The sequence below is a fragment of the Eptatretus burgeri genome, chromosome 5 (genome assembly GCF_056783735.1).
Source record: "Eptatretus burgeri isolate ZD-2024b chromosome 5, Ebu_testis_v1, whole genome shotgun sequence".
NCBI classification, from domain to species: Eukaryota; Metazoa; Chordata; class Myxini; order Myxiniformes; family Myxinidae; genus Eptatretus; species Eptatretus burgeri.
In genome coordinates, this window is record NC_140965.1 from 1,319,494 (window position 1) to 1,334,493 (window position 15,000).

At 44.8% G+C, this 15,000-nt stretch overlaps 2 protein-coding genes and 1 long non-coding RNA gene across 4 annotated transcripts in view; 2 read left to right on the plus strand and 1 right to left on the minus strand.

The window, feature by feature from the left end:
- Positions 1-15,000, minus strand: part of LOC147025690 (uncharacterized) — a 55,639-nt gene that overhangs the window by 16,569 nt on the left and 24,070 nt on the right. The window lies entirely within an intron of this gene.
- LOC147025691 (uncharacterized) lies at positions 3,935-4,561 on the plus strand (the record flags this gene model as incomplete). Its single annotated transcript, XM_085880315.1, has 1 exon — positions 3,935-4,561. A coding segment is annotated over exon 1 (627 nt), but the record flags the coding sequence as incomplete, so codon positions are not given.
- Positions 4,567-15,000, plus strand: part of LOC147025692 (uncharacterized) — a gene marked incomplete at its 5' end in the record, with an annotated part of 16,379 nt that continues 5,945 nt past the window's right edge. The window contains 9 exons of the mRNA XM_085880316.1: positions 4,567-4,738; positions 4,818-5,260; positions 5,415-5,556; positions 5,716-5,849; positions 6,100-6,137; positions 6,278-6,333; positions 6,437-6,658; positions 9,504-9,554; positions 11,591-11,652. Of these exons, the coding sequence (XP_085736442.1) occupies positions 4,567-4,738; positions 4,818-5,260; positions 5,415-5,556; positions 5,716-5,849; positions 6,100-6,137; positions 6,278-6,333; positions 6,437-6,658; positions 9,504-9,554; positions 11,591-11,652 (1,320 nt within the window). The remainder of the gene's footprint in view (positions 4,739-4,817; positions 5,261-5,414; positions 5,557-5,715; positions 5,850-6,099; positions 6,138-6,277; positions 6,334-6,436; positions 6,659-9,503; positions 9,555-11,590; positions 11,653-15,000) is intronic.

Sequence of the window (15,000 nt, forward strand, 5' to 3'; positions counted from 1 at the left end):
GACGGATTCGGATGAAACTATACTAGGTTGACACGTTGGGTATGTTGCAAGGACGAATTGATTCAATTTTGGTGAAGATCCGAATGTGGATCTGTATACGAGAATTATTTAATTTTCAAAGTGATTCTTCACCATTGAGAGATCGGGTCAAAAACGATATAGTATTGTAGAGCATGATATTTCAAAAATGGATTGTGCCTTGTGGGGGAAAAATTTATATTAATGTATTGTAAATTGTAACAAATGGAGTTTCAGAAATGTAACTTTTATGCTGCAAATTGAATTGGCTGTCATTTCTGGCCAAAAGACTTTTGCCCTAAATGATAAGAAATGTGTTGTTCTGGAGCAGAGTGACCGAGCTGATAAATGAACCTTTGCTTAGAAAATGTACGAAGTGGCTTTTTGTCTAAAGGACACGTCTACAGTCTGGGTGAATATCCCCCAACCTCTCTCTCATGGAAGTATAAATATTTTGAAAGGCACATTGTTCTCAGTACGAGCACGTGAGGAAGTATAGTTTCTCAGTGGCTCGTACTCCTTGGAACTGACCAAGTACCAAGTTAGAATAAAACTCTCTGATGTAATGTAGAAGTGAATTGAATCGGGTTGGTCTAACTGTTAACTAAAGTAAGAATAATATTGCAAACAAATGGGGATTTTTTAAGTTCATTGTACAAGGGTGAGAAGTGTATGGTGTATAATTAGGAAATAAATTGTTTCACAAGGAAGGACTTGTGTGGACATCAGTTTTATCAGTGTCGATAGGGTTTTTTTGTAGGATTTTATAATCAAATCGGACAAGCGTTAAACTCTGTTTGAAGTCAAATAGGATTCCACAATCGGCCGGTTAGAATCCTTCAGGAGGACAACGATCACAACAAGGTGGGTTTAAAAAATCCACATCAGCCTCATACGTTCTCGTGGATCAGGCGTGACGTTGCGGAGGTATGCGCTCCACCGAGTGCCCTTCTAGTTTTGTGTTTTATCTGGGGGCCTTCGTCTATTCCAAGGTATTTGTAGGATGCTTCGTTTTCTTGTTGCTGGATTGTTGTACTTTGATCGATTGAGATGTCGTCTGTTCTTTTTGTTTTTCATTGTACAAATGTGAATTTGTCACATTTGTCAAGATCAAACTCCATTCCTATCCTCCGTTTACTGCTTTACTAGTTTTCGTTGATCTGCCAATTTCTTATATTATCATTTGAGACAAAGAGTTTTTGATCATCCATGCACAGTAGGTGTTACCTTTTTTGGTTTTTGGTTATTTTTTTTGTTGCATATTAAATTGTATCCATCCATGTCCTTGTTATTTGGTGAGTCCAAAGCCAGACAAAACAGGAGGGAAGGACTGTCACCTTGTAAGATACCATGTCGTATCTTTACTTCTGGGATTTCAATCTTTCCTTCCACGTAAGATAGTATCAGAGTTGTGTTCCAGAGTGTCATTGCTTTCTCAATCAGTTTGATTATTTGGAGGTCAATTTTATATCCTTGGATGTATTTTATATTATACATGAATGTGGGACACTATCAAAGGCTGTTTTAGCCCCCGTTGGACTTCATCCAAAATGGGGGCTTGTGGATTTGGTCTCTGTGTGTGCGTGCGTGCGTCCGCAACCATATATCGGACATGTATGGAGCGATTTTATTCATACTTGGCAGAACGACAAGAAATGATGGTATACTTATGCACATCATTTTGTTTCACGATGCGATCAAAGATGGCCGATGGCCGCCATTTTGGTTGTAAAAAAAAAAACTGGTGTCGAACATGTCCTCAACCATTTCTCAGACATGCTGGTCCAATTTTGTTCACATTTGACACAAGCACAGTACATGATGGCATAATCTGCACCTCACTTTATTTTGCGATCTGATCAAATATGACCGACTGGTAGACTGGCGGCCATTTCAGTTGTAAATAAAAGCAGGTATCGAACATCTCCACAACCATTTCTCAGACATGCATTTACTGATCTTGTTCAAACTTGACACGCAGATTGTGAATGATGGTGTACATATGCACGTCATTTTTTTTTTTTTTGTGGAGAGCAGATCCAAGATGGCCGACTGACGGCCATTTTGTTACTTAAATGTGTCTCCAACCATTTATCAAACATGAATGTACCGATCTTGTTCAGACTTGGTGCATGGGTAAGGAATGAGGGCCCACATATGCACGTCATTTTCTTTCGCGATCAGATCCAGGATGGCCAACTGGCGGCCACTTTAGTTGCAAACAATCGGTGTTGAACACATCTTCAACCATTTCTCGGACGAGTATTTACCGATGTTGTTCAAACTTGGCACACAGATAAGGAATGACGGTTCACATATACATGTCTCTGTTTTTTCAAGATCATATCCAAGATGGGTGACTGGCGGCCACTTCAGTTGTAAAATAACCCGATGTTGAATCCATCCTCAACCATGTCTCGGACATGCATTTTCTGATGTTGTTCAAACTTGGCAAACACATAAGGAATGATGGCTTGCATATGCACGTCATTTGTTGTCGAGATCATATCCAAGATGGCCGACTCATGGCCATTTTGTTACTTAAATGTATCCCCAAGCATTTCTCAGACATGCATGGTCCAATTTTGTTCAAACTTGGCACAAGCACAGTAAATGATGGCATACACTTGCGCCTCACTTTATTTTGCAATCTGATCAAAGATAGCCGACTGGTAGACTGGCAGCCATTTTCATTGCACATAAATATGGGCGAGCCTTTTAACTCCGTACAGCAAAATTACTATTAAAACAATGGGGGATATGACTTTTTATGTCTTATTTACTTGTTTGTTTTCGATCCTCGATGTGGAGAAGTTGGTTTGTCAGAGCTTGCAGTTTTTGAGTATGGTTTTGTTGAACAATAAATGGTCAATTGTTCTATAGCATCCTCTTTTACATCCTTCTGCTCTGCCTCTAAAGCTCCTTGTTGAGTGAGGTGGTCATGAATTGCATCGGTGATGATACCTGTGAAAAGTTTGCACGTTGTTGGTAGGCATGTTATTGGTCTGTATTTGGTGGGTCGATGGGTTTCTTCAGATTTGGGAATCAAGATGTGTGTTGCCTTCTGTGAGCAATTCGTCCATTGACTGTTTCCCTTCGATGAGCTCGTTAAATGCTCAAGCATAGTGAGGGTAGAAAGCATGTAATTGCTTTAGCCAGAAGTTCGGATTCCCATCCGGACCAGGGCATTTGAAGTTTGGTCTTTTTGCGAAATATTTTCAAATTTTTTTTTTCCTCGTCAATTGTCATTGGGTGCATTTCCTGTAGCTGTTGCTTTTTATTTTCCAAGTGTCGCATCCACTCTGATTCCTTTTTGTGTTCTCAACGGAGCCGAGTCGGAAGACAGGACACCCAGTTTAATGCATAGAAACGACGCTGATGATTCACCCTGACTGTGAAATACCAGAATGCCATGTTATTGCTGGGTCGAGATTTATGACCAAGGCTATCGAGCTTAGAGGCGAGTGTGGTTACCTTGAGGTCATCCTGTCATCCGAGGTTGTATCGCAACGTACTGTTCATAACAAATTGCAATTCCATGCTGTATTTATATGTTAAAATTGTACAAATAATCAAAGTAGAATCCAAATCCAAAAAGATCACGACTGGTGTCCCTGGATGGTGTAAAATAAAATCGGACATACAATAATTACCTTTTTTAAGAGTGTAAAAAATGGAGCCCTTTTACCTCACCCCCTGCGAGCGTATTATTTAATGATATTGGGTTCGAAAGAAATCGCTTTTTCATTTTTATCTGATTTAACTCAAGGTTTTGACCTAATAATTTAGGCCATGAATTTTGATCATCAAATCTGGAATCGGATTTCAAATATCAGTTTTTAACATTATTCAATCTTGCCAGGAGACAATCACATGCACCTGGCCTCACACAGCCAATTAGTGTAACAGCTAACAGATGAACGGACAGCCATCCTTGTCAAACTATATGTATGTATACATATATATACACACACACACACTCACTCACACTCACTCACTCACTCACTCACTCACTCACACTCACTCACTCACTCACTCACTCACACTCACTCACTCGCACTCACTCACACTCACTCACTCACTCACACTCACTCACTCACTCACACTCACTCACTCACACTCACTCACTCACTCACACTCACTCACTCACACTCACTCACACTCACTCACTCACACTCACTCACACTCACTCACTCACACTCACTCACACTCACTCACTCACACTCACTCACACTCACTCACACTCACTCACACTCACTCACACTCACTCACACTCACACTCACACTCACTCACACTCACACTCACTCACTCACACTCACTCACACTCACTCACACTCACTCACTCACTCACACTCACTCACACTCACTCACACTCACTCACACTCACTCACCCACCACTCACTCACACTCACTCACTCACACTCACTCACTCACACTCACTCACACTCACACTCACTCACACTCACACTCACTCACACTCACTCACACTCACCACACTCACTCATCACACACACTCACCACACACACTCACACTCACTCACTCACTCACACTCACTCACACTCACTCACACTCACTCACTCACTCACACTCACACTCACTCACACTCACACTCACACTCACTCACACTCACACTCACTCACTCACACTCACTCACTCACACTCACTCACTCACACTCACTCTCACTCACTCACTCACTCACTCACTCACACTCACTCACACTCACTCACACTCACTCACACTCACTCACACTCACTCACACTCACTCACACTCACTCACACTCACTCACACTCACTCACACTCACTCACTCACTCACACTCACTCACTCACACTCACTCACACTCACTCACTCACACTCACTCACTCACACTCACTCACACTCACTCACTCACACTCACTCACACTCACTCACTCACTCACACTCACTCACTCACACTCACTCACTCACACTCACTCACACTCACTCACTCACACTCACTCACTCACACTCACTCACACTCACTCACACTCACTCACTCACTCACTCACACTCACTCACTCTCACTCACACTCACTCACTCACACTCACTCACACTCACACTCACACTCACTCACTCACACTCACTCACACTCACTCACTCTCACTCACTCACACTCACTCACTCACACTCACTCACTCACTCACTCACTCACTCACTCACACTCACTCACTCACACTCACTCACTCACACTCACACACTCACTCACTCACTCACACTCACTCACCCACATTCACCCACACTCACACTCACTCACCACACTCACCACACTCACTCACACTCACCTACACTCACACTCACCCACACTCACTCACTCACCTACACTCACACTCACCCACACTCACCCACACTCACTCACTCACTCACACTCACTCAGACTCATTCACTCACTCACACTCACCCACACTCACCACATACACATACACATACTCACTCACACTCACCACTCACACTCACCCTCACCACTCACCACACTCACCACTCACTCACACTCACTCACACTCACCACCACCACTCACACTCACTCACTCACTCACTCACTCACCCACTCACACTCACTCACCACCACACTCACACTCACCACTACACTCACCACTACACTCACCACTACACTCACCACTACACTCACCACTACACTCACTCACTCACTCACTCACACTCACACTCACACTCACTCACACTCACTCACCACTCACTCACACTCACTCACTCACCACACTCACCACACACTCACCACACTCACTCACCACTCACTCACCACACTCACCACACTCACTCGCCACACTCACTCTCCCACTCACTCGCCACACTCATCCACTCACTCACCACACTCACCCACTCACTCACCACACTCACCCACTCACTCGCCACACTCACCCACTCACTCACCACACTCACTCACCCCCACTCACACTCACCACCACACTCACACTCACCACCACACTCACTCACTCACCACTCACCACACTGACTCACTCACTCACCACCTCACACTCACCACTTCACTCACACCACACCTCACACTCACCACACTCACCACACTCACCACACTCACTCACCACACTCACCACACTCACCACACTCACTCACCACTCACCACACTCACCACACTCACCACTCTCACACTCACCACACTCACCACCACACTCACCACACTCACCACCACACTCACCACCACACTCACCACCACACTCACCACCACACTCACCACCACACTCACCACCTCACTCACCACACTCACCACCACACTCACTCACCACACTCACTCACCACACTCACTCACCACACTCACTCACCACACTCACTCACCACACTCACCTCACTCACCTCACTCACCTCACTCACCACACTCACCACTCACTCACTCACCACACTCACCCTCACCACTCACACTCACCACACTCACCACTCACACTCACCACTCACTCACCACTCACACTCACTCACCACTCACACTCACCACTCACCACTCACACTCACCACTCACACTCACCACTCACACTCACCACTCACACTCACCACTCACACTCACCACTCACACTCACCACTCACACTCACCACTCACACTCACCACTCACACTCACCACTCACACCACTCACACTCACCACTCACACTCACTCACCACACTCACTCACCACACTCACACTCATACACTCACTCACTCACTCACTCACACTCACACTCACACTCACTCACCACACTCACAACACTCACACCACACTCACTCACACTCACTCATCACTCACTCACCACTCACTCACCACCCTCACCACTCACTCACTCACCACTCACTCATCACCACACTCACACTCACTCACACCTCACTTACACTCACTCACTTTCTCACACTCACTCACCACTCACTCACTCTCACACTCACACTCACACCTCACTCACACCACACTCACTCATCACACTCACCACACTCTCTCACTCACCACACTCACTCACTCACCACACTCACTCACTCACCCTCACACACTCACTCACCACTCTCACTCACTCACCACACTCACCACACACTCACACTCACCACACTCACTCACCACTCACCACTCACACTCACCACAGACCCCTCACCACTCACACTCACTCACCACTCACTCACTCACCACTCACCACTCACCACTCATTCACTCACCACTCACCACACACTCACTCACCACTCACCACTCACACTCACTCACACTCACTCACTCACACTCACTCACTCACCCACTCACTCACTCACTCACTCACACTCACTCACTCACACTCACACTCACACTCACTCTCACTCACTCACTCACTCACTCACTCACTCACTCACACTCACACTCACACTCTCACTCACTCACACTCACTCACACCTCTTGACTGTTATGGTGAGCATCGCCGTGGATTATGTCTCGCACAGTAAAACCGCAAAATCCACACAGAGCAGCCGTCCATCTGCCACCAAGATGAGCAAGTCGATGTTTTCACCTGCAGTGTGTGGTGAGGCACCGCCCTGCATGAACCATGCAGTCCAAGTTGGTTTGGAGATAGTAGTTAAGCAAGATCAGCATGGAATCGCAATAAGATCTCGTAGTACCATTCGCTGTTGATTGTCACCGTCTTACCATTGGTGTCCTAAAACCAATACGGTCCCAGCATACCCCCTGGCATTCAATGCACAGAAGCAAGTGGACTTGGGGCCTTTGAGGGACACCTCAGACACCACCTCAGGAGGCTCAACACGCCAGAAGACGTTGGTGTTTTTGTTGATAGCCCCATTCATATGAAAGTGTGCTTCGTCTCTGAACCACAAGGAGTTGATCCAAGTTGGGTGAAAGTTGATCCTTTCCATTTGGTCACTGAACCAATCATACATTGTTACTTGGCTTGCCATGCCATTCAGAGGTAGGTTATGATATGATGTTGGGGTAGAGCTTGAGTTCAGAAGTCAGAATGCTCCACATAGATGAGGCTGAGATCACCAGCTCTCAAGAACGCTGATGGTGAGATTTCTTCAGACTTTCGACAGCAGAATCACTCACAAAATCAATGTTCCCTTGGTAACACTTCGAGGGTGGCCATTGTTGCCTGTATTTTGATTTTTCACGCTTCCACGTGCTTGGAAGTGCTCCACAAACCAATGAGTGCTCCCAATGGAAGGTGCATTATAGGTATGAACATTGTAATATTGACAGTATCGTCGACACACCTGCACGTAGGATTTTTTTTCTCAAACCACAAAGTCACGATTTTAACTTTTTATCCACTGTGAACACCATAGTTGATGAGGATTCTCCTGACTTCTTGTTATGAATGACATACCACCACCAGCACCACCACCACCACCACCACCAGAACCTGAAAGAGAGAAGGGTATCGCATTAGAAATGACACAATGTCAGGTGAGGGATGGGAGCAGCACATCACTGCGTCCATTTTCCACCGGGACTCCAGGGGCTTCTGGCTGGCCATCCCCCAGGCAGATGCCTGGCCCATCCCCATCTTGAGATGACGATCAACCTGCTGCAACCACAAGGCACATGGTTGGCTCGTTGACCTATTCCACTCACGAGGCTCCCTTGCTGAGAGAAACTTGTGAGCAGGATCCGTGTCAGGAAAATGAGCCACATGTCCATACAGCCACAGCTGACGCTCACAGACTATACAGGTAACAAATCTGATTTGAGTCTCTCTCAGCAACCACGCATTGCACACAAAGTCTGACCAGCGATAGCCAAGGATTCTCCAAAGAGATGCGGTAGCAAGGGAATTAATTCTCCATCTTGGATTCCTGATCATAGTCCAATTCTCACACCATTGAGCAAGACGAAGTACCAAGGACCTAACGACTCGGGACTTTTGTCCTCCTGCACAGGAACCTACAGCACCACACTCCATGCTCCAGTGAATCCATGACTTCCCAGGCCCGACCCAAACATCTATTGACCTCTGGCTCACAGCCAGCGGAGACATGAATATCACTGCCAAAGGAAATGAATGTCTGCGAGACCTCAACATCCTCACCACAAACGGGTGCAGACAACATAGCAGCATCCAAGATGTCATTGAAAGCCTGGATCTTAGTTTTGACCCAGGGAACCTGTAATCCCAGCAGCTCTGACTCCTTATTCAGCATCTCGAGAGCCCCCCCAAAAGGATATCCAGAGTCTCCGCGCAGATGACTGCATAATCTGTGAAATTAAGGTCAAAGATCTTGACATTCCCAAACGATGCACCACAGCTTGATCTCTCCAACATACTCCTCAGAATCCATTCCATACAAGTGCTGAACAGTGTGGGGTCCAGGACACACCCCTGAAAAACTCCAGTAACAACTGGAAATAAGTCAGAAATGGAACCACCACATCTCACAGCACTCTCAGTACCAGCGTATGGTTCAGACATCAGATTGATCAGTTTGGTGGCACCCCACGAAGACCGAGAATCCTTTAGTGGGCATCCTGATTCACTGAATTGAATGCTTTGCAGAGATCAACATCGGCTACAAGCAGTCCCTGCTGGAACTCTCGTCTGTATTCGGTGAGGACCCAAAGAGCAAGGATACGGTGAATCATTGACCTCTTTGCTGTAAACCTGACTGCTCTCGGTGCTGGTGCTCAAGAAGATGGTGGGGTACCCTCTCTAGAATTAGCCGAGCAAACACCTTGCCTGGGAATGAGACCATCATCACCGCTCAGTAGTTGTTGCAATCCTGGCGATCACTCTTCCCTGTACAAAGAGGGTCAACTAGGCCTCTCTTCCTATCAGTTGGGATGATGCCTGTGTTCCAAAGAGAGCACAGAGCTGTATGCAATGACACGAGTACAGCATTTCCACCAGTTTTGAGAAGTTCAACATGGATACCACAGAACGCAGGAGCGTTCCCCATTTGAACCAGTTCACCACAGCCTGTGTTTCCACAAATGAAGGTGGATCCCAGTTGATTGGAGAGTCAGTAATAGGAATAGTGACACCTCTGACATCCAACGCAACAGCTGGTGGGTCAGCACTCGGCATGGTACAACCGCTCAAAGTAACCGGCCCAGCTGGCCTTCACTTTGGACTCCTCTGTCAAGAGCCTACCACCCTCCGCTCTAACTGCAGTACACCGAGGGATGGGCTTGGATGAACGCAATGTGCGAATTCCCCTGTAAGCAAGATGAGAATCACCTGACCACAGGTGATGCTCTACTCTCACAGATTCCTCACGCATAGACCTCCTTATCCACCCTCAGCACATGTGCAGTTCTATGCCTCAACTCCCTGTACAGCTCAGCTCCACCATTAAGCTTGGCCCTGTGACTGGTCAACGGCATCCAATGTCCCTTGAGAGACAAAATTCTTCTTCACCTTACGTTGAGTTCCAAGACATCCACCGGCAACATCAATGATGGAAGTCGAGAAACACTATACAACTCTTCAGGATTTTCCCAAAGCACCCAGACCCCCCAAATCTCCACTCAGCTGGTTCGCAAACTTCTCAGCTACCCTCTCATCCTTGAGCTTGCCAACATCCAGTCTAGGCTGGGATGGTACCATTCTCCTGAATTTAAGCTGCAACTTCAGAGTTGCTACAACAAGCCTGTGGTCAGTATTGAGGATCTGAGCACTCCAGTCGTCCCTGAAGTTCTGAATCGTCCTCCAGTGACCATCAACGAGCACATTGTCAATCTCCTTTGCCACACCACCATGGTTGGAATACCAAGTCCATCGATGAGCCTGTTTGTGCTGAAACCATGGACCAGCCACCCTCAGTGGCATATGAAATCACAATTCATCAAGTTTTGCTAATGTCCGTGTTGTTATTGCTGTTGGTCAATCCACAAATCCCCTGGTTTCTTGGTGAGTTGACATTTTCTGATGAGGCAACTTCTACTTCAGTGGTAAAGTCAACCACCACAATTACCGCATTTGGTTCCCGAACTATGACGATGAACTCTTTCACATATCACCTTGAACCAGCAAGATGAGGGTCCCTGTCATGATACTTTGATGTGCGATGGTTCTTGAATGATGTCTTCCCATATAAGTAGATCAGTAAGCGTGGCCATTTACCTGACCTGTCTCTATTGGAGTACATTTTATGGGGCTATGTAAAACTGTTGTTGACTCATTCAAAATCGTATTATTTGGATGGTCCTAAGGCTACGATCACAAATGTAATTCATGAAATGATAAACAGCCCAATTGTTAATACGTAGAAATGGCCTACGTGAAGTTTGACATGGGTATCGTCTGCACCTCCATCAGTACAAAGTGACAGCTGTGCACGAACTGCAAGATGCAAGGACGTGTGGATGCTTCTCTTCGTGCATGTGGATGCCATTTTCAACACTTATTGGAAAGGAAAAAAATATTTCTTAATAAATCTTCGTAATGTTGGCGGGTCCGGCAATATATCAATATACCGGTTATCCTGGTATAATTTTTCTTATCGAAATATAATGGGTTTTGGAATTCTGAATGTACCGGTATACTGAAAAAATCGATATGAAAAAAACAAACAAGCCTGTATGTCACCAACAAATCGAAGAAAGATTTGTTCGATCTTTAAACACCGTACATGATTTTCAAAGTTTTGATGTACTCGGCATCTCGGCTACACCTGGATCAGTTGAAGTGTGACATCAAGACGCAAGTAAGTAAGTACAGTCGGTTTCAACTTTTGACCATCAGCATCCGAGGTTGCGTTTTTCTTTGCTCTCGTGGCTCTTTTTAAAGCAATTGCCAATTGGTTATTTTTTATTAATGTGAATCGAGTGTGCTTTGGAAAGCCTGTGCCGATTACCGACATGGCGATCCGTGATAGCTTTCACGGTACGATATTCATTCCGGAATGAAGCGATCCCGGTATGAACTGGTATGTCAGTCCGCGATCGTCACACCGACTTTGTGACCCGTGATCCTGTGCCAATGACCAACCCTGATCTCGCTTAAAAACAAAATAATTTTTAATATAAGTTGGAGTTACAAGTTAAATAGCTGGTCTCATGATTTTGGGGGAAGGGGAAGCCCCATGTGGGAATACTTTGAAAAATTACCATGTTCCTATGGTAATCCTATGGTAACGTCTATAATCTATATGAATATGTAATGGACCATTGGAACATGACATATTTTTGGAACACGTGCAAAAAGAATGTTTATTTATTTATTTTTTTAATACCGGTGTATTGATATCGGAAAAATCGATACTGATGGAGTCTATAATGTTGTCAGTATGTTCTACTGCACATTGACTTTGGGGACACCCTGTGTGTATGTATATATATATATATATATATATATATATATATATATATATATATATGTATATATATATGTATATATATATATATATATATATATATATATATATATATATATATATATATATATATATATATATATATATATATATATATATATATATATATATATATATATATATATATATATATATATATATATATATATATATATATATATATATATATATATATATATATATATCTAGCCCCCCAATGCTCTGTCAAACATTATTGGCTAGCACCACAACCACGTCCCATATGCAAGAGCTGATTTAATATTTGCTGTTAAAAGCAGCATCAGCTTATTCTGGTGATCACAGTGATTTAGGAAACCTCACTGCAGCAAAAATCTTGTGCCGGAATGCCTCACCATCAGCGATGCTCCATCCTGGGCCGAGCCTCCATCATTCCATGTCTTTTTGTGAAAAACTCAGAGAAACTCAGCCTACAAGGCATTTGTAGATAGCTCAATGGAGTACAGCTCTTCCTTATGGTCTGGAACCCCAGTCTCTCTCTCTCTCTCTCTCTCTCTCTCTCTCTCTCTCTCTCTCTCTCTCTCTCTCTCTCTCTCTCTCTCTCTCTCTCTCTCTCTCTCTCTCTCTCTCTCTCTCTCTCTCTCTCTCTCTCTCTCTCTCTCTCTCTCTCTCTCTCTCTCTCTCTCTCTCTCTCTCTCTCTCTCTCTCTCTCTCACTCTCTCTCTCTCTATATCTCTATATCTCTATATCTCTATATCTCTATATCTCTATATCTCTATATCTCTATATCTCTATATCTCTATATCTCTATATCTCTATATCTCTATATCTCTATATCTCTCTCTATCTATATATCTCTCTCTATCTATATATCTCTCTCTATCTATATATCTCTCTCTATCTATATATCTCTCTCTATCTATATATCTCTCTCTATCTATATATCTCTCTCTATCTATATATCTCTCTCTATCTATATATCTCTCTCTATCTATATATCTCTCTCTATCTATATATCTCTCTCTATCTATATATCTCTCTCTATCTATATATCTCTCTCTATCTATATATCTCTCTCTATCTATATATCTCTCTCTATCTATATATCTCTCTCTATCTATATATCTCTCTCTATCTATATATCTCTCTCTATCTATATATCTCTCTCTATCTATATATCTCTCTCTCTCTATATATCTCTCTCTGAGTATATATCTCTCTCTATCTGTATATCTCTCTCTCTGGCTCTCTCTCTCTCTCTCTCTGGATCTCTCTCTCTCTCTCTGTGGATCTCTCTCTCTCTCTCTCTGGATCTCTCTCTCTCTCTCTCTGGATCTCTCTCTCTCTCTCTCTGGATCTCTCTCTCTCTCTCTCTGGATCTCTCTCTCTCTCTGGATCTCTCTCTCTCTCTCTCTGGATCTCTCTCTCTCTCTGGATCTCTCTCTCTCTGGATCTCTCTCTCTCTGGATCTCTCTCTCTCTCTCTCTCTCTCTCTCTCTCTCTCTCTGGATCTCTCTCTCTCTCTCTCTCTGGATCTCTCTCTCTCTCTCTCTCTGGATCTCTCTCTCTCTCTCTCTCTCTGGATCTCTCTCTCTCTCTCTGGATCTCTCTCTCTCTCTCTCTCTGGATCTCTCTCTCTCTCTCTCTCTGGATCTCTCTCTCTCTCTCTCTCTCTGGATCTCTCTCTCTCTCTCTCTCTCTCTCTCTGGATCTCTCTCTGGATCTCTCTCTCTCTCTCTCTCTCTGGATCTCTCTCTCTCTCTCTCTCTCTGGATCTCTCTCTCTCTCTCTCTCTCTCTGGATCTCTCTCTCTCTCTCTGGATCTCTCTCTCTCTGGATCTCTCTCTCTCTGGATCTCTCTCTCTCTCTCTCTCTCTGGATCTCTCTCTCTCTCTCTCTCTCTGGATCTCTCTCTCTCTCTCTCTCTCTCTCTCTCTCTCTCTCTCTGGATCTCTCTCTCTCTCTCTCTCTCTCTCTCTCTCTCTGGATCTCTCTCTCTCTCTCTCTCTGGATCTCTCTCTCTCTCTCTCTCTCTCTGGATCTCTCTCTCTCTCTCTCTCTCTCTCTCTGTATCTCTCTCTCTCTCTCTCTCTCTCTCTCTCTCCATCTCTCTCTCTCTCTCTCTCTGCTTCTCTCTCTCTCTCTCTCTCTGCCTCTCTCTCTCTCTCTCTCTCTCTGGATCTCTCTCTCTCTCTCTCTCTCTCTCTCTCTGGATCTCTCTCTGGATCTCTCTCTCTGGATCTCTCTCTCTCTCTCTCTCTGGATCTCTCTCTCTCTCTCTCTCTCTGGATCTCTCTCTCTCTCTCTCTCTGGATCTCTCTCTCTCTCTCTCTCTGTATCTCTCTCTCTCTCTCTCTCTCTCTCTGGATCTCTCTCTCTCTCTCTCTCTCTCTCTCTGGATCTCTCTCTCTCTCTCTCTCTCTCTGGATCTCTCTCTCTCTCTCTCTCTCTCTCTCTCTCTCTCTGGATCTCTCTCTCTCTCTCTCTCTCTCTCTCTCTCTCTGGATCTCTCTCTCTCTCTCTCTCTCTGGATCTCTCTCTCTCTCTCTCTCTGGATCTCTCTCTCTCTCTCTCTCTCTCTCTCTCTCTCTCTCTCTCTCTCTGGATCTCTCTCTCTCTCTCTGGATCTCTCTCTCTCTCTCTCTCTGGATCTCTCTCTCTCTCTCTCTCTCTCTGGATCTCTCTCTCTCTCTCTCTCTCTGGATCTCTCTCTCTCTCTCT